The 19,530-nt window shown below is 47.7% G+C and overlaps 4 protein-coding genes and 1 pseudogene across 4 annotated transcripts; 2 read left to right on the forward strand and 3 right to left on the reverse strand.

Annotated features, from left to right (window-relative positions):
• Positions 1 to 2,526: 2,526 nt before the first annotated feature.
• atA_1 (6-methylsalicylic acid decarboxylase) lies at positions 2,527 to 4,058 on the reverse strand (the record flags this gene model as incomplete). The annotated part of the gene is made up of 4 exons (XM_031152808.1): positions 2,527 to 2,973; positions 3,002 to 3,183; positions 3,342 to 3,738; positions 3,801 to 4,058. The coding sequence occupies 4 exons, from the start codon at positions 4,056 to 4,058 to the stop codon at positions 2,527 to 2,529; spliced, it is 1,284 nt and encodes a 427-aa protein (XP_031001937.1).
• A 2,594-nt stretch (positions 4,059 to 6,652) lies between these two features.
• Positions 6,653 to 8,989, reverse strand: pho-5_1 (Repressible high-affinity phosphate permease; the record flags this gene model as incomplete). The annotated part of the gene is made up of 5 exons (XM_031152809.1): positions 6,653 to 7,475; positions 7,614 to 7,860; positions 7,973 to 8,235; positions 8,340 to 8,776; positions 8,843 to 8,989. 5 exons carry the CDS (start codon positions 8,987 to 8,989, stop codon positions 6,653 to 6,655), a joined length of 1,917 nt encoding a protein of 638 aa, XP_031001933.1.
• A 1,495-nt stretch (positions 8,990 to 10,484) lies between these two features.
• LHYA1_G007885 (uncharacterized protein) lies at positions 10,485 to 12,191 on the forward strand (the record flags this gene model as incomplete). Its single annotated transcript, XM_031152810.1, has 2 exons — positions 10,485 to 11,609; positions 11,931 to 12,191. 2 exons carry the CDS (start codon positions 10,485 to 10,487, stop codon positions 12,189 to 12,191), a joined length of 1,386 nt encoding a protein of 461 aa, XP_031001932.1.
• A 3,857-nt stretch (positions 12,192 to 16,048) lies between these two features.
• On the forward strand, positions 16,049 to 17,504 carry YLU2 (Similar to Uncharacterized protein in LEU2 3'region (Fragment)(Pichia angusta)(db_xref=InterPro:IPR002889,PFAM:PF01822); annotated as a pseudogene).
• Positions 17,505 to 18,440: 936 nt separating this feature from the next.
• On the reverse strand, positions 18,441 to 19,308 carry LHYA1_G007887 (uncharacterized protein; the record flags this gene model as incomplete). Its single annotated transcript, XM_031152811.1, has 2 exons — positions 18,441 to 18,915; positions 19,133 to 19,308. The coding sequence occupies 2 exons, from the start codon at positions 19,306 to 19,308 to the stop codon at positions 18,441 to 18,443; spliced, it is 651 nt and encodes a 216-aa protein (XP_031001934.1).
• Between the last annotated feature and the right edge of the window lie 222 nt (positions 19,309 to 19,530).

Raw genomic sequence — 19,530 nt, forward strand, 5'->3', positions numbered from 1 at the left:
TCCATTTACCCTAAGTCTGAGCAAAGCATATCCAGTATCCAGGAGGATGTGGGTGGCATTCTTGCCAATGGTGGAAGCGTAACGGGCGACTTTGGGGATGGCTTTACGCTACCTAGCATCTCCTGGGACAAATTCGTCACTAAGGTTTGTGATTTCGAGCGTTCACTGAAACTGTTCTAACTACTATCCTTAGTTCGGAGGCAATGACCTGAATTTTGGGCTGGAGCAAGAGAATCAGCCACCAAGCGGAACTGCGAATGAAGACAATGAATCAATTTCCCCGTGTTCAGATACATCGTATCGAGAACTGAAACCTAACCCCCAGGAGCTACTGGAGTACTGGCTTGTGTTCAAAGAAAAGACACAGCCACTACTCATGATTTTACATGTACCAACAGCTGAGAGATCCTTGTTTGAGATCAATGAAAACTCGGATGAGATAAATCCTTGTATGGACGCTCTAAAATTTAGCATCTGTCATGCAGCAATCGTTGACACTCCTCTTACCGAGCGGGTTAATTCCGGGAGCAGAGAAAGACAACTATATAAGTATAGCTGCGCGATCAAGCGGATACTTGAAGAGCCGGAAGTGCTTGCTTCAACAGATATTGTCACTTTACAGGCGCTTGTTATCTACTTGTATCACAATCGGACGGATGACGAACATACGAGGTACAGCTTAGTCGGTAAAGCGTTACGCATGGCTCAGTCTCTTGGTATACACCGAGATGGAGCAATTCTTCAAAAAACCCCTTTCGAGACAGAAATGCAACGAAGGTTGTGGTGGAATATCCACAGACTTGAAAGGAGACTTGCCGAGAACTACCTAGAATTCCCCTTTTCTTCCGAACCGCAGTTCGACACACTTCTTCCAACAAACGTTAATGACGGCGATATCTTACCTATAGATTCCGAATATCAGAAGCCAAGAGTTGGTCGAACGGAGATGTCCTTCTGCCTCGTCGACTTTGAGATTTCGTCCTTGACTTTCAAGTTGTTGAAACAAAGGCCGTCGTCGTCTGGAGCTACATTGCACGAGCGCAAGGCCAGTATGGTTCGAGAAACTCTCAAGAAACTGACAGAGGAACATCTGAAATTCTGCGACCCTGCGAACGACTTTGACCTTATGATCATAACTTTTGCCAAACTTTGCCTGGTATGTTATTACCCTTTTCTCTCTCTATTTCCGTTTCTGTGGATCAACTTAGGCTCCAGAGAGACATGCATAGATACATACATCTAGCGGTGACCTAATATTTCCACGGGATTGAATCCTGAATGGTGGATTTTGGCTGGTAGATTACACTTAATAATAATCTTTTTTCTCAGAGCAGAATATGGCTCCTAGCACATCAGCCATCTCGGCACTGCATTGAGTATAAATTTCAACGGCCATCTATGATAGCTGGAAATGGCAAAAATATTCAGGTTCGGAACCTGCTGCCAGTTGCTCTGGAAACCTATGAATATGGCTTGTGCCTTCCAGCGGAACCTCGAATATCCAAATGGTCTTGGATTTTCAAGCTACCTAACCACATTCTTATTCATTTGGAATTCTACCTGCTATTAGAAATATGTTACCACCCTTTGGATCCCTTAGTCCCACGCACCTGGAGAGCTCTCGACGAACATAGCTCCAAGGGCTATAGCGTAGATGTGATGAAAGCCGGGCTAGGCCCCTTTCAGGTAATCTTGAATAAATTTCGCTCACAAGCCAGGGCTCTCAGAGGGAAGGAGACGAAATCAGATATTAATTATGTGGCATCATCGGGGGACTCTCAACCGGTATTCGAAGATGGATCAGCGGCTGGTCGCGGTAGGCCAAATGGGCATAGCAGGATAAACTCGAACGAGCCCTTACTACCGACAGATCCAATGGCTGTTTCCCCTCTGATTTCGCAGCCACCTTACTCCAATTTCAGTGATCAAATCGCTATGGATGAAATGCAGTTTCAACATTCATCCCTCAGAAACGCCATGGGTGAAAACCACATGGGAACAGATCCATCGCACAGTCACAACAGTACCGCGCACTACAGATCGCACCTAGAGCAACTGGGCGACGTGTCATTAAGCAGCGCAACCCATAATCGACATGACAGTGATCTTGGAGGATCAACGTGGTTTCAGTTCCAGGACGGGACAATGGGGCCGTTGATGGATGAGTATACTGATGCTATGTGGGAAAATATGCTGCTGAATGATCTTCCGCCTATGGTATGAGCAGGCCAAAGTATGAACTGCTTTGCTTGTCTCGCTAATGATGAGGATATACTAAGGATCTTTGACTGTAAACTACATGTAGACTTGACTGGTATATTCTTTGGAAGTTGCGCAAAAACCACAGCCTAGGAATAGTAAGATAGATCTAGTATTGTGGAAAATAACAGGGCTAAGTCCGTGTCTAATTTAGGTAATTCTAAGGAGGTTGTCCCCCATAGGTCGCATTCAGATTCTGACTCTATTTATTAGAAGCTGGATATAATATATGCTTGGAAGAGATATACACTTCTTTGAAAGTCTCATCTAATCCCCTCTAAATGAAGCTAAAGCCCTGAACTTGTGTTCTTTCTGATCAAACTCGTGAAGAAATGCCCAGCGAGGGCCTAGTGCTGCGCGAAGTTTATCAACATCCAGGCCGACATCAGGACCTTTACCACACATTATCCGGCCCGTGCTGTTACTTGATTGCACAACTCGCTGCACCCTCGGCCGGCGCACTTCATCATATGCCTTGACAGCGGCATCTAGTTGAGAAGGCTCCTTCACTTCACCGAGTAGTGTCTCCAGGATCATCACGTCCTCGATAGCCTGACCCGCACCTGCGCCGTGATATGGGGTCATTGCGTGCGCAGAATCACCTATCACGCATACACGGCCTCTGTAGAAGGTAGGAGCATTTATATGATGGTCCCACTGAGCAAATGCTTGAAGCTCCGGGTTTTGTAGCAGGAGCTGGTGGTCATTCAGTTTCTGGCTACGAAGGATTTTGTAGATGTACTACCTCGATCATGTTTTTGACGATTGGAGAGTTTGTCCACGATGCAAAGGCGTTCTCGAGTGTCTCGCGATCGAGATCTCTTTTCCATTCTTTCGGGTCCCAATCTTCGTCCGTAACTTTGGAAGCCACGCATTGCACCATTTTGCCATTATCTAGCACATCGTGCATGAACATACCACCATCTATGTGAAACGAGGCAGTCAGAATGGATCATTTGGAATATCTCAAGTCAACAATTGCAATGCGTCAGGCCGTATCCATAGCACCGCCCGACCGCTTATCTCAGAGCTCTCTGAATGCAGCAATATGCATTATGGGAAGTAATCAACGAGTCACTTACCTCCAGACCATACGTATCGGCGATGCTCTTTGAAACATTCTTCACCCAGCACCTCTTTAGCTTTCGAAAAGGGTACCAAAGCCCGACAGTCCCAGAACCCAGCGAAAGTAGGCTGCAAAGCAGGATGATCTGCACCAAGTATATGCTCTCGCACATACCCATGAACCCCATCGGCGCCGACAAGTAAATCTGCGTACTCTTTACTGCCATCTTTGAAAAATAGAACAATACTTCCATCAGCTGCATCTTCAACCTTTACTAGCTTTTTGTTGTTGTGCATTACTTCCCTCGGAACGGGTGCTAGAAGTTGCTTTAAGAAAGCTGCCCGGTGAACTCCTTGGGGCGGGACGTCTGCTACGAGGTCAAATATGATTTTGCCTGCATTGGGACCTGATGCCTATCAAATGATCAACTCGATACCCATATAAATTCGGGTACTAGTCTCTGATATTAACTTACAATTGCTCCCCGCGTCGAGTTCATGGAAACAGCCCCAGCAGCCACCAACGCATCCTTGACCGAGGGACCAATTTCATCAAGAGCATTTTGAGAGTTTTTGGCCAACCCCACAGCAGTCCCGCGCTCCGAAAATTCTGGGGCTGATTTATAAATGTGAACGTCTATGTGTGGATACTTCATGAGGGCATTGATGAGGGTGGCACCTGCCAATCCACCGCCGGTGATTGCGATGCGCAGGCGTTTGTTTTCGGAGGCCATTATTCGAGTTGATGATCGCAAAGATATATTTCCTTTTCAATCGAAGGAGCTAACAAAGCTTCAAAAAAGCCAAAAATCGGGGGATAACAAATAAATGAATGGCGGATGGTGTTGGCATGAAGGAGGGGTGCGGGGAATATCATAATAGCAAGGTTGATGCTATCATCTCGGTTGTATTACAACAGTACAGTTCGTTAGTTGTTTGACCTAGATACTTTCAAACCCCTACATTAATGTAGCATATAGCCAATACACTACAGATAATTTATGGTTATATCAGCGTAGGACTTCCTATGACGAATTCCAGATGCTCCGTCCTAGCTTGAAAAGGGGCGGACCAAAATTTTCGCTTAAAGCAGCTCTGTACACCAATATTTACCTACCCGGGTAGGTAGTAAACAACGGTTCATGTTTCGGCGCAGACTAACAATTACATCAATGATAATTCCAGCCCGCGCTTTCAGAGTTTCGGAAGGGTCATATCTGACTACTGAGAGCTTGAGGACCACGGGCTTGTTTTTAGGCTCTCGAGTATGTGACCCCCCTTTTTATGCAACTATTCTTGTGCATTTGCTTCTACATTTCACTAAAGAAGCAGCTATGTGACGGAAAAATGACGGTACGTGATCATGCTTTCGTACGCACATAGCCGTAAGTCGTAAGTTGAGTGATGAGAACATAAGGTCTTTAGCTGATATTCTGAAAGATACATATTTATGGGAATGCAAATTCAAGATCACAAACACAAGCTGCCTTTGGTACCACCCTCAAACCATCTGTTACCACCGCATAGTAGCATGATCCAAGGTCGCGTGTACATCTCCTAGACCTTAGTTCCTTAGCCTGGCCACGTCTGAGCAACCTGTAACCTCTCTCCATGTAACATAAATGGGATACAGTGTAGGCATGCAAAGACTCCTAGCCTTGTAGTCAGAGGCTGCCAAGTAGGTAAATTGACCTGGACAACGGTGAATACCGCATGAAGGTGTTTCATAGCTTCGTTGAGAGACAAATGAATGTTTGGTGATGGACCTTCGTTCTGCAACCACAGGCGATCATCGATGTATACGAGGCGTTAAATTGTTCCTGTACTTGATCTTGGAATTGGCTGTGGACGTTGCTTATAGACATTGTTGAAAATAAGGATAATCTCTTCAAGCTCCCCGCCTCGAAAACATTCACCAATTATCGATTTCCAATTGAATCCCCAGTAATAATTCTCAACTCATTGAGTAGTAGAATCTTTAGCACTTTTAGCGGTATCCCCCTCTCATGAAGTCTACAGCACAGGGTGTCTAGTTCCCTGTGGACATATTTGGTGGAATGCCCGTGCAGAGGTGACGTGCGAACAGCTTGGTAAACCTTCTGGGCTTCTTCCCTTGACTCTCGACAGATGAAGAGGTTGACTGGTGAATTCTTGCCACACTCGAGGGTCCAATTAACAATGCTCCAGGTTCACCCCACGGTAACAATCTCCAGATACCGCGGACCTCCCAAGTTCAGCTCCCATATAAGGCACCGAATTTGACGGGAAGCTTGGAGAATAAGGTGAATGTTTTCGCCGCTGGAATTTGAGGGTAGTGGCAGTTTTGGTGGTCTTGGCTTTCGAGGTTACCTTCGATACGAGTGGTAGATGAGAGGTCTATGGAATCGAGGCCAGATAGTAGCGACAATGTCGAGTGTTGATCTACAGGTCACGAGAGCATAGCTGAAGAGGATGTTTGGGGCGGGGTGGAACAATCCATGGTGAGAGGATGTTGATGGCAGGTGTTAAATGCGAAATGGGAAGGTGCGCTGTCAGGAGCGAGAAGGCGCAAGAATGAAACAATAAGCGACCTCGTGTTGATAGTTCCTGATGCAGTGTGGTAGAATGCTCGTCAAAAGGGAAGTCTTGAGGTGATATTAATGAATGTATGAAAGTAGAACAGAGCAGGGAAATATTTTTCATGAATTCCATACACGGTCACTTTTCGAGCGCCTAACTCCAGTCTAACCAACGCCTGCACTCTAGTATTCCTCTCTCAACTCCTTGAACCTCGCAGTAAGATGCATTCAGTAAGTCGCTTTCCTTGGCAGTAAGCAGGAACCGAAATAAGACTCTCGAGGACCGGTACCAGTTCATCCTTTCGGCGTAAACCTCTCGCACTTGCCCAAAAAGAATCTAAACGAACAATACTAGAATTCTAAGCGCTTTAAGTTCTTCGTGAGCGTACGTCGATAAGCCCTTTTCATCATTGCATTTCGCTCTCTCTGTCCCACGAAAGTACCGAGATCAGGCCTTTCCGTAATCGATTTCAAACCGATTACAAGGGCTTTGGTCCCCTAAGACCGTGGTACAAAGTTTGTTGAGCAGTAGAGTTGCAAGAGTGTTAACCTATAAGTCCCCCATATAGCTCGCTCATTTTAGGAGGCTCCCAACATCTTGTAACATAATACTTTCTGCTCTTTCATCTCTCCCAGGGCCCCTTTGTACACCCCATCCAGCACTCCAACCCGGGAGGACACAGCCCGCTATATCGGGCACGTATGTATCATGGCCAGCATCCATCTCTCGTGCATTGCTGTTAAAAGGACGTGCATTTCCACGGCCGCTCTCAAATGTTTTTTTTTTTCTTTCCTTTATCCCCTTTTTTTGGTATCAAATCCGGGCTTGTCATAATTCCAACTCGTTGCCGCTTTCCTCTTATTCCTGGACTTCTCGGAAGGAGATTTGGACTCCGGCCACTGTTGAACCCCGCAGGCCTGCCCCCTTTGAATGGACTGGAGTAATTCCACCAGTTTGTTTTGCTCCTCGTTGTTACGTTGCCATTCAGTTGTTCATCTGTGCGTTCGCCAGCCAATTCCTCTAAGGTTCTTCCCTTCGTCTCGGGCACTAGGAAGGAAACAAGGGTTCCGCAGAGCATGAATAGTGCGAATATTTGCATGAGATGGGGAAGCCAAGGTTGGCAAGCTGCGCCTTTGCAACCCTCCGGGGCCCCTTTGTTGAGAAGGGGCGGTGCCATGACCTGTGCAATGATGGCACCGATTTTGCCAGATGCAGCAGAGAGCCCGTGTCCTGTTGAGCGATAACGAGTTGGAAAGCATTCGCCAGGAATGAGGAAAGTAGTTGTGTTTGGCCCAAAATTGAAGAACAGCTGTGCAAGGATATAAAATGTCAAGAAAGCGCCGGAGCTGAGGGCATTGTAGGCGAAACCGATTACGCAGAAAAGTCCCGTAAGGATGAAGAATCCTATAACTTGGATGGGTTTACGGCCTAGCGTGTCGACTGTGAATACCGAGAGCCAGTAGCCTGGTATAGAGCCAGCACATGCGAGTATCAGGGATCCAAGAGCGGTATTGAGAAGAGTATGGTAGATTGTATGACCAGTACCGTAGCCTATTACATTCAGGACGATACTATTGTTCAAGCCAAGTCCGCTGGTAATTTTGTCAGAACACATACTAGCCAATCCAATTTGTGATAAAATGAGAGCTGGCGAATAAGATGTGCCAAATGAGTTGTATGAAAGCGTACAAGGATAAGTTACAGAAAACTACCCTAAGATGAAAACTTACTAGTAAGCTAAGTCAAGGAAGAACCAAGATGCGGTGGTTCCAAAGAGAACCTTGAAGTTCTTCCATTGTGAGAAGTACCCAAAGGCATCATTCCAAGACGCTTTAGGTGCTACAAGACTCTTGCCGAGCCGCTGCTTGGTCTTCTCACGTACGATGGAGTCAGCACTCCCATTTGATTCATTATTTATGTATGCTTTGATATCCGCCTGGGCTTTCTCGATATCGCGGGCTACATCGAAGGTATATCCTATCAATGTGTCAGTATTATCTTCTCAGGAATAGCAGGTGCCGAGCAGACGAGACAGTTTTTGGAGGTGACAACACAGCAAATAAGGAAGAACAAATAAAGGATTGGTTACGGGGAGTTTCAGGAATAGTCAAGCGCCAATAGAGCGCAAAGCAGGCCGGTACTGCACCAAATCCCATGATAACGCGCCATGCTCGGTCGCCAGCCTTTTGGCAGGCTTCATGACAGGTTGAGAAGGAGCTTGTAGTATTGACAAAGGAGGCTTTGAACGCAACAGTGGTAATGAGAGCCACAATGGCGGCCGCTAATTGACCAGTCCCTTGCATGGAGAAAACGGCAGCCATCATTGCACCTCTCCAACGTGTTGGAGCAAATCTAAACTACGTTAGGAGTCAAGTTCGTGTGACAAAGTAGCACCAGCCTGGACCGAATGCGGTCCAATGCCCAACGTCCAGTCCAAAGGAAAGGGATATACCTACTCGGAGGTAATAACTGCAGATAGTGGGTAGTCTCCTCCAATCCCAATGCCCATGATAACCCTCCAGAAGATTAGGAGACCAGTCATATTTACCGCCAAACTGGGTGCGGCAAGGGCTTGTGCAAATGTTGCGAGGACAATGATGGCCAATTCAACACCATACATCTTTCTTCGCCCGACCACATCAGCCAACCATCCAAAGCCTAACTGCCCCACCACTGCCCCTCCAGAGGTAGCCGCTTTGAGTGCTGTGTTGATATTTTGGGGTAATATTCCAAAGTTCCCGCCAGAACTCGATCCTGGTATCGGAGGCCCTTGCCAAAACACCATTCCCAATAAAGATGTGACAAGGTTGATGGCGAATATATTGTACGAGTCCGTAAAGAACCCAATACCAGCGACAGTGACAGCGCGGACGTGATACCATCCGAATGGGATCTGTTCTAGTCAGTATTGAACTTCTTAGATAGCCCGAGGGGGCACAGCGTCTCTGGATGGACATACTTTGTCTATTTCTGCTAGGGCTAACCTTCGGCGAAGATTTGGATCGTTGATATGGGAATAGTCATTGTGGAAGTTATGAAAGGCAGCATTCCCTCCGTATGTCCTCATTTGTGGGATAGGCAAAGCCGGCTCGGGTAGAGGATCCATAATGGTCAGCCACGAAGGCTGTCATGAGCCGTAGACGTCTTTTTAATATCTATAGAAGAGTGAAGTAATCTTGACAAATACTTGCGGAACAGGATAGAAGTCGAGACAAGAAAAGAGGCGATATTTCAACGTGGGCGCTCGTGCAATTGACTTCTGTAGAGGCTGACTGTACATTACCGGCGTGCTACACAACATGGGCGATATTATTCCATCTTTAGCCTTGTCATCGGAAGGTAGCAAACCACTGCCGATGTTCCTCGAGCGTCTGTTGATGAGATGGATAACAGGACTCGGTGCTGAAGTTGTAAGTGATGAATGATCACACTGCAAGGTCGAGCGAGGGTGGGCCGGTGAAAGCTTGATGTACAAAACAGAAGCCACACCAGGGTCCAGGATTAATAAAGACGGTTACCCCACTAAGCCACGCTTGGAAAGGTGTCAGTACGCCTTGTAGCAGATGGTGTCAAGATATGCCAAGCAATGGAAGACCTGTGCCTGTTATTGAGCATTCTACTGGATCTCAAGGTTGCATGATGTATGGAAACAGAAGGTATGAGGGAATCAGGCGTTTTGAGATACCAATACAGCCCTGTATATGCCCCGAAGTGAGAATGAGTTGCTTCAACTACAAACTCAAATTCTTGTCGAGTCAAGTCACCTTCTGATACTGTACACCATTGACACAGACCGACAAAAGAAACGTGGGTTCACATGCTTAGAATACTCATACAAAAAGCAATTTGTCTTTGACATGCTCTGAGATGCCTGGACAACAAGCACTCGGAGCATTTGCAACTTCCGATTTGCAAGACGTTGATCAACACGTGGGAGCCTCCTGAGATGTGATGGGCTGATGAGAAGTTGCTGCCCCGCCAGTCGGGATGTGGCTGCAGTTGTGGCTGGTATGGCTTTAGCCACCAAAAGAAGAGGCTCTTTCACACTTTCAATATGTACGCCATTTGGAAAACTAAATGAGTAGAAAAGTGAAGTAGAAAACGGAACTTCTTCGCTGGATCTCATGAAATATCAGGCGCGGAAGTGTCAAGGACTAATATGAATGTGGATACTCATTAGTTCTTGCTATTTTCAGGGGCTCGGAGAGGGGCTCGCCTCGCCAACATCCGACCGCCCGCCTTTGATTGGTCGAGGCCACGACTTCTAATTCCTAGAATAGCTTCAACAACACGGCCAAAGTTCTCGAGAACATCTTCAGACACTTGCCAGGCGCTTTCTATTCCCAGTTCCCATTTGCCAGCTCTCAACTCCCAGCTCCCGGCTATGCGGCTGAAGGCAAAGTCGTAAAACTCTTGAACGAGGCCGAGACCACCAAAGGCTCAAGTGGGTTTTGCTGTGCCGCTCATTTCTTAGCGATGCGATTTTTGCAGGTCTACTAAACGATGTACATGTAGGCTGCGACATGTCTGTCTCTTTCTCTTGTCTCCTGTGTCTGGAGATTCTTCCTCTCCCCTTTCCTTGTCTGCTATAGGACTCCAATATGCCAGCCACCACTCAATTACTGTTACTTGCTTTCCTCCACGTTTTTTCAGTAGCTGCGCAGAAGGACCCCAACAACCCCACCACCCAAGGCGTCAAATGGCTAAAAAAAGGGCGCAGCGTTCTCGTGCGCGTGAGCACTCCCGACCTTCCTCTGTGGAATAAGGAGGAGCAGATAGGAGAGGACATCCCGAGCGCGCTCATTCTCAACTTCACCATCTCCGCGGACAACCAGACGCTTCTCTTGCAAGACCAACCGTTCATGCCTCTGCTGCAGCCGCATACGCCCCCGCGACTCTCCGCGCCTCAGACATCTCAATCATTCCGCGACTTCAAGTATGGCACACCTAATTTCACGGACTTACCGGTGTTCGACCTCGACTACGATCGTATCGCCCATCCAAGAGACGATCCCTCTATCCATTACTACAGTTATTCCCCGAACTTGATGATTAATTTGCTGGGCGCTGGAATTGCTGGACATAATGCGCTGTTGAAGGATATGGAACAGAAAGTCATCAAGATAATATTGAGGGACCGGAACACATTCAACCGCGCCACAACCGACCCCCCGAACCACTCTTTCGAGATCAAAGAAGTCAAGCTGTGGGATAGACGGCAAGGCGACTCTGTCAATCCAGACGACCTGAAAGAATGTACATTGAAGTCATGGCGTTGTTCAGATTTCGGCGATCATCCTTGGTATCGTTATATCTTCCGACAAAACTTTGATGAGTATGGGAGAATTGGATCGTTTAGACATATGGTGCTCCAGAGGTGGGCAACGCTATACCAGAGGCTTGGATTATTCCGTATCACATTGTTGATAGTGGTGCTTGCTAGTTTGGTTCTGTCGCCAATACCGTATGTTCTTTACAAGGGCGGCAAGTGGATCAAGGCGCAACACAGGGCGAGGTCAGAAGCCGTTGCTGCTGTGTGGAAGGATAATGATGAGGAGGTGGAGAGGCTACTCTTTGCAGATGAGAGCTTGGAAAATTTGTACGGCTCTGAAGATACTGGACCGAATAAAGTATTTTCGGAGAAGCAAGTGGATGGCAATGATGCCGAAGGGCCCGTTAAAAAGCCTCTGCCTCCTGTTCCTACCAAAACTGCGGATGCACTTGAGGTTTCGGAAAAGCTATGAGTGATGGGTGCACCCAGGTATGTAATTAATCATGTTAGATGAAGTAAATGTAGACAAATGTAAACGGTTCACACAGTCTAGAAGTCTAGAGATCTCCTCAACTAATAAATGTTACACCCTTGATTCTTAAGACTGATTCCCTATCATCAGGCCTGTGAATAAGATTTTAGGAATTTGGTATTACCTTTACCCCATTTTTTCTTTGCGATATTCTTTGCGATAAATACCCATCCGAACCCCCCAAACAATCCAAAAGTCCAAGCAGGAATGAAATTCCAAAGCCCAACAACGATATCGTACCAGATTCTCCTACTCGGCTTCCTGACTGCAGCAACAGTAACAGCAAGCACTGCTAACTCCGGGATACCTGCGCATAATACTATGGGAAACCTCGGTGGAGTCTCGGTAACGCCGACGGGTATTGAGACGGCGATGAAGGGTGAAAAAACGAATTCGAAGGATCATCGTGTGTATGAGGCGGGCGCGGGGAGGGAGTGCAAGGTGGGCATGCGGGTCGTGGTTTTGGGGATGGTTGTTATGGTTGTTGTGGGGGAAGTGTGCTGAGTCTGGTGGAGGGATGTGTATTCCACCTACCTTTTCATAAATGCTCTCCAGTCAAAGCATCTTCAGACTGGTAATGTATGATGCCTATCCATCTTCCCACGGCCGACACAGGGCGGGCGGCTCCCTTGTTTTCCGGTATATCCTTCTTTCTATTTTTCTTTGATAAATGGGTATCAATAATTCCTCTCCAACACCTCCCTCACTAACCCCATCCCAGGAAAGTCTATAATAACCACCCCCGTCCGTCCCCCATTCCCCTCTTTCAGCCAGCGCCCCGTACGATCATTCAAGCCCACCACGCTCCCGTTCTCCGTCCCCGCCGCAGCCTCAATAGGCAGGACACCCACACTCGCGCTCAGGTGACTCAAATATAATTTCCCATCATTCGACTCGATACCGGCTTTGGCAGCTGTTAAGCTATCGGTGATGGCTTGGAATTTGGAGTCGAGGCCGGAATAGAGGTCTGGGATAGCATAGTCATCTTCGAGGGCGAGGAGGGGGGATTCCCATTTTATGCCGTATTCGGCTGGATCTGAGCCAAAGTTTTGCAATATGAGAACTTTGTTGCGTACGTCCCCTAATGTGGGAATGAAGGTAGGTCCGGGTTGGGGAGGGACCCAGAAGTGCTTGGAGCAGCCGGGAGCTGTTTGCGTGTCGTTGAAACGGTAGTAATTGAAGGCTGTGAGGAAATCGATGGTGGAGTTTATGGGTGTGGATTCTTCTTTGAGGCGCATGAGGATCGTTTCTCCGGGATTTGCATCGAGGAAGTTGAAGAAGGTCGTGAGGACTTCGAGGTAGGAGTGTTGGGTGTAGGAGTCTTGGTGGTATATTAAAAGCTGGTTGTTATGTAGACGGGCGCGGATGTCAAAGTAACGAATGCCGGCTTGGAGTTGTGCTCCTAGGTGGTTGTTTTGGCATTGGAAGATATGGCTCACGACGACGGAGGTCATGGTGTCATGCGTTCCTGGTATGGAGAGATATGTGAGGTTCGTGGAGGATGGGATCGAGGTCATCCATTGTGGTGAGTGTTGGTAGTTACAGTCGAATGAATAAGGAGAGTGGTAGCCATGATATTGGGCTGCGAGTGTATATTGTGTGACAAGTACCAGTTGGGCGAGGCTGACGATGCCCACCGAGAACTTCATCGCGACGCGATTAAGGGATTGAAGGCAGGCAGGTAGGTGATATGAATATCTTTAGAAGAATAATAATTTACATTGTGAAAGACAAGTGGTGAAAATATATCTAGCAGCGGCCACTATCCGTAGCTTTAAGGAGTTAACTTTGTCGTGATATCTGAAGAGATCCCAAGGCTGATAGAAAAAGGCACATTTAGGAAAGGAGGCGATGATTGGACGATGCCCATCACGTGCGCAGACTACTGCAGGAACAGACAGGAACAGGACAAGACAGGTTAGGGTTAGGTATAATTTGTGTTTGAGACAAAAGATGGATTCGGCATATCCGACGTACATCTATCTAAACGTGGCTTGATTAAATTGTTGCAGGATGCGACAGTTTCTGGAGTTGAACGCAGATGAGTTGGCGTTGAAGGGAATATACCTTGGGGAGGGGTTATATACCGCACCCCCTCCTGGAAGCCTTGGGTGGTTAAATAGCCAGGGGGAGGAAAGTTTCTATAAATCAATAGTTCTTCCTTCATTCATCCAATCAGTCGCGGCACGAGTATCTACTGGTGGTCCTTACGGAGTATTCGGTGCACGATTTTCCAAGCAGCTCACCTTATCTATAGAATACTCGAGTACAGTACAGTACAGTACAGTACCTAGGTAGGTAGCAGTATGCCGCATGCAGCTTCAAGCGGCGATGATGGATGAGTAGGGAAGATGAAGATGAAGAGGGGTATGCATGTAGATGGACTCTGTCGAAGTGCTTGAATTGGGATCAAGAGATAAGCTAGACATGTCGTCGCCACAATGATCCCATCGAAAATGAATTTGTAACGAACCGCGACTGTGAAGCAAAAGACAGTTGCATTACAAAGTTACGATGCCATTTCGGAAAATAAAAGTGCGTGGCGTGTCTCCAATCTCCGCGGGTATGCGGTGGTAATATGGTACTCGCAAATTATGGATGGCCGTGCGGCATCAATGACGCTGTTAATCAACTTGATCTGCAAAAGACAAGCCTTCATCTACGGTTAGGGCTAGTTGGGGAAAGCTTTCGGAAGAATGGATGGTTTTGTCGGGTTGACACTTTTAATGTTCACATGGAAAAGAAAAAGAAGCGGCAGGCCGTCTGGTGGTAGTGATTACCGCATGCATGAGCTGTGGTAGGGTGGCCGCTGGAATACGAAGTGTGTGGCTTCTCTTGCTTTCTTTGCATATGAAAACTTTGACAGTTTACATGTACCTAGGCATCCAGGGGTACATACATGATATGATTTACTTCTACCATGTCAATATCGATGCGATGAATTCCATCATTGCCCACCATGAATTTTGAATGACATGACGACGAGAGGCTAAATCTGTGTCATTACAGTACAGTACACTGATTACAGACTTTCAATTTGGAGAGTGGAAATAGGAGGCAGCGATGACACACGGTAGCCAATCATCGCGTTGGAGCATGAAGATATTCATTAGAGTTGGACGCTTACGGAGAAATCTTGCTTCACGCTTGACTCCATGCAGACTTGGTGCACCCTGCACGGCTGGAATAGGCTCTAAGTAGAAATGGACAGGGGAAAGAAGAACGGGAAACTTGGAATAACTTCATTTGGCACTTGCATTAGTACCGTGCCGTTATTACTGTACTGTACCATTACTTATGGCCCGTAATGAATTGTTCCAAAAGAGGAAAGAACTGCACGCTGCTCTATTCTCCCTGCAGCTGCTGTCTGCAGACAATGGTCCGTACAGTACTGTACTGTACTGTATCTCTTCTCTTTATCTCTATCAGGGAGGATCATGGGTACAGACAGTAGTAATTTGGAGTCCGGCTATTCTTGCGTCCGTAGTACCGTATTGTACGCATACTATCCAGCCCCTTTCCTCTATACTTCCATATACTCATGTGTGACATAATTGTTACAATTGACTCCGTAACGCTTTCAGAAAATAATCCAATTCCAGTGCTTCTGTGCTTCTACTTCTATCTAAGTTCTAGCTCACGACTCAACTCGGCGCGCCGCTCGTGTTGTTGCTCAAAGGCTCTTGCCGTGCCGACCTGTTGGACCAACGAGATCTCTTGCTTTTTGGCGCCAGTACCTCTGTAGACAGAATCAGCAAAGACACCAGGACAGCCCTCCCATCTATCCCAGTCATCCCACATCCAACTCCACTCAACCCAACCCACTAACTTTATTCCCCCAACCGAAGATTGACCCAGCGCCAGCACCCAGCACCCAGCTCCCACACCAGCACCCACACCAGCACCAGACCCGGGCCAACCCAGATATCTACTGTATTGATCCCGTCGTCTTTCTCTGAACCCGTTATTGTTCGAAATCGACCTACCCGGACCACTCATACAACCTCGCCGTCGCCCTTTGTCCGTCACTTCCACTTTGTTCCGCAGTCAGCTTCGAGGAACCTCAATCGCCAAACGCGACGGACAGACAGACAGGCAGGCAGACAGACAGACATACAGACAGCTAGCTATCAGTGACATGACCTGACATGGCTGTGACTGCCGTGTGACACTAACGCTGCCCTGCTCATGAATAATCTCGACTTTCTGTCCTGTCCGCCGTTTTCATTCTCCACCTAACACCACGATCGTTATCACCAGGCTCTTTCAGAGTCTGAGTCCTTTTCCTTTCACCGCCAGCTCGAGCTCGTCGCGCTCGAACATCTCTTCCGTCACGACACCTTGTTTGCCCAGCATAGAAAATGCTCTCGCTACGGATACAACAGTCCTTTCGACTAGTATTTGCTGCTATCTTCCTCGCTGGCTGCCTCGACCAAGCCTCCGCTGCCAGTATTGAATACTGCTCCGGGCTTAATACCGCTGATACAAATAAGAGTAGGCTATTCCCGACGCGCCTAGAAGAGGAAATTAAGTACTAATGAATTGCTGTACAGATTCCAGCATATACCAATCCAATGGCCTCTGCACCGACTTCTGCAAATCGAGTTATGCTTTCGCAGTCGTCCAAGACGATGGATGCTGGTGTTCAAACTACGTTCCTGGATCTACAACGTCTGGATGCACTGAGACATGTCCTGGGTATCCTCTTGAACTATGTGGTGGGAGTGGAGTGTACGGATACATAGCTTTAGGGAACACCCCATCGGGCACCAAAGGAGGAAGTTCCGCCGCAGCATCATCAACATCAACATCGCCCAGCAGTACTACCCCTCAGGTTAGTACTTCCCGAACCCTTATGATATGCTCCAACATCTTTTCTTTGTCAAGTATATGTGCTGTTGTTGCAATGTCCTCACCCCGATCGATTGCCCTTGCTGGCAACCGTTTTGACTTGCAATAGCAGGTAACTGTAACGGCGACTCCAAGCGCCGTGACTATTGTGGACACTCTCACGACTGGCCCGATTTCGCAATCTTCGAGCACTGTATGGTCCTTCCCTTGGTCCTTTTGGTTCGACCTTCATGAAGTTCAGATTTATATAAGAATATCGGGTGCACACTAACCCTCTTTTAGTCCACGTCGGTTACATCAACAACAACAACACAAGCTGCTACTACTCCCACACCCACATTAGCCACGACCTCACCGTCCTCCACCTCGACCTCCTCAAGTTCAAGCTCTTCCATATGGACTCCAACGCCGGTGACTTCTCTCGAAACAGTCACAGGACAAGTCCACACTGTCACTATTACTCCAACATCTCCCCCGAATTCCGCACTTGTTGCCCCAGTGTCGAAAAACAAAAGCAGTTCTGGAATCAGTACTGGGGGTGCAGTCGGCCTCACTATTGGTCTCGTGGCTCTTGTCGCCATTGTTAGTGCCATCGTTTACTTCTGCCTAAAGAAACGCCGCAAGGAAAAGGAAGCAGAGAGACTTAACGCCGACACCAGCCGCCACGGAAGTAGTGCAGGTCTAGGTGGCCCAATTCCATCGAGAACGATGAGTGAGAATTCGAGATACGTCTTGGGTACCAATGGCCGAGAGGTGGTCGAGACTTGGGAAGACAGTGCACCCGGATCGAGGAAAAGCCGCTTGGTGCCAGTGGACCCACGATTAGATCCATTCTCACCTGTGTACCAGCGCGCCAGCGACAACAAGAGTCGAGAAAGTGTTAATACCATTAGAGATGACCACGATTACTCGAGAAGGGTTCACCAGCAAGGTCCCATTCTTCGAGCAACTAATCCGGATACTTGAGTTTACACTCCTTAAGAACATATTTTCCTTACGGATACGACCCTAATGATTTCCTTTGAGGTCATCGAACATACAGGATTTGGACGTCACGTTAATATTCTGCGGACGTAGGCGTTACGGTATGGTAGGGTAGGAAAATGCCCTGGACAAGACGCTGGGTAATTGGCCTCGCGACATAGAGACGAGGTATTTGCATGAACATGGGGCCATGCACAGCAGAGTGTTTGGTCTGCCACATATTTGCCGACAGCACATGGGTCTGTTTTCGATTCCACTTGTATTCATAGAGTCCTGCACACACGGTATACGGAATGAGTTTGGATTGCGGGGGTTTGGACAGGCAGCTGCATAACGCAGTGCGAGCAGTAAAAGCGACGTAACAGCGTTATAGAGGAGCGTGTATATAGGGGATATCAACTGAGCTACTGGCTAATTGCTAGGTATGCCAGGCAGCGTGAACATATAAAGTTATTAAGCCTGTGGTCTATGCACTTTGGGAAATTATTCGAGAGACATCTGACACCAGACTATCAGATGCTTTTCCAAGTGGGACGTCCCCTGTTTTCTCGTCTATTGTACTAAATCTTTTGCGTTTTCCCTTTCCTCAAACTCAACCATTCTAACAACGACCTTACTATCCACCCCTGATCATTAGCTTTCCATACTCTCTTCGCCAGTACAATCTCAGCATGACACACCCTCGCCTCACCTTTTCAATCAGGAACCAATCAATCCTACACTTCCGATTATTCCTCCCAAGCAGAAAAGAACTTCACACGCTATTACTTTCTACTCATAAGTTCAATTCTTTTTGGGAGCGAGCCTTCCTTTCTTGCATTTGTCTTTCTAATGAGGAGGATCTAGTACGATATTTTGTCATAAACGACGCTTCGTACAATGCACACCAAGACTTTTCCAACAATCACTCCCTCCCATTTACAATTTCGCCCCGCCGCCTCCGCCTCCCGCATCCAACTCAAGCTCACTCGTACACAAAATACAGGTATCTCTCAAACTACCCACCCTATACTTCCGATTGACCTCCTGATAATCTTCACCCGTAAGCATATCCGCAAAATGGGCCAGACTAGGATAATGCGCCAGCGCAATCTCATCCCACTCCTTCAGCTCTCCCTCTCCTATGACACTACCTACGATCTTCGCCGTGCCACCTCTTCTGCTGCCTATCGACGCGGCGAACTCGGCGCCGTATTTTAGGTACTGGTCTTTTTTGCCAGGGAGGAAGGAGAGCAGATTTAGCATGGAGACCGCGCCGGTGGGGGCGGAAGATGAGGTGATCCAGGAGCGAAGGGGGCCGGAGAGGGTGAGATCTTGGGAGGTGGGTGTGAGAAGCGGGGTGGTGAGGAAGCCTGTTAGGGGCGGGATGTCGGATGGGGCGGGGTGGAGCAGTCTTTTGTTCTTTTGGGGGAAAATCTTTTAGGAGGCGAGAGGGCACGCCTGCTTGGAGGGTGAAGGTGTGTTGGATATGTGGTTGGAGAATTGGCGGGAGGGGATCAGTGGAGGGGGTGATGAGGAGGATGTCCAGCTGGGATTTGAGTAGGGTGTTAGTTACCGTGGTGAAGAAAGAAATGTAGGAAGGAAAAGAAGGGAGGGAGGGGGCAAAGCACTGTATGTTCTGGGCTAGAAGTTCTGATATGGAGATGCTTGTTGGGAGGATTATCCAGCGGATTACTCGGGCGATGGTGAGGGGTTTGAGGGAGGTTTTTGTGTGGATGGTAGTGAGGAATTGGGAGAGGGGGATGTTTGGTGTGAGAGAGAGGAGGTGGATTGTGCAGATTGGCATTATGGATACTCGTATAATTCAATAGAGGCAATTAGCAGAGTGATCAAACGAAAGAGTTTATATTTACAATCAATATGTTGTGTACCTACTCAATTGATGGAGCTGACTTTACTTCACAAGCATCGCATGGAGCAAGCTCAAGCTACCCCGCATTGATTACATATTCCTGGGATGAGGCCACCAGAGCCGAGGTCATTTAATCGCATCGCATCGCAACTCGGG

The sequence above is a fragment of the Lachnellula hyalina genome (genome assembly GCF_007821495.1).
Source record: "Lachnellula hyalina strain CBS 185.66 chromosome Unknown contig00201, whole genome shotgun sequence".
NCBI classification, from domain to species: Eukaryota; Fungi; Ascomycota; class Leotiomycetes; order Helotiales; family Lachnaceae; genus Lachnellula; species Lachnellula hyalina.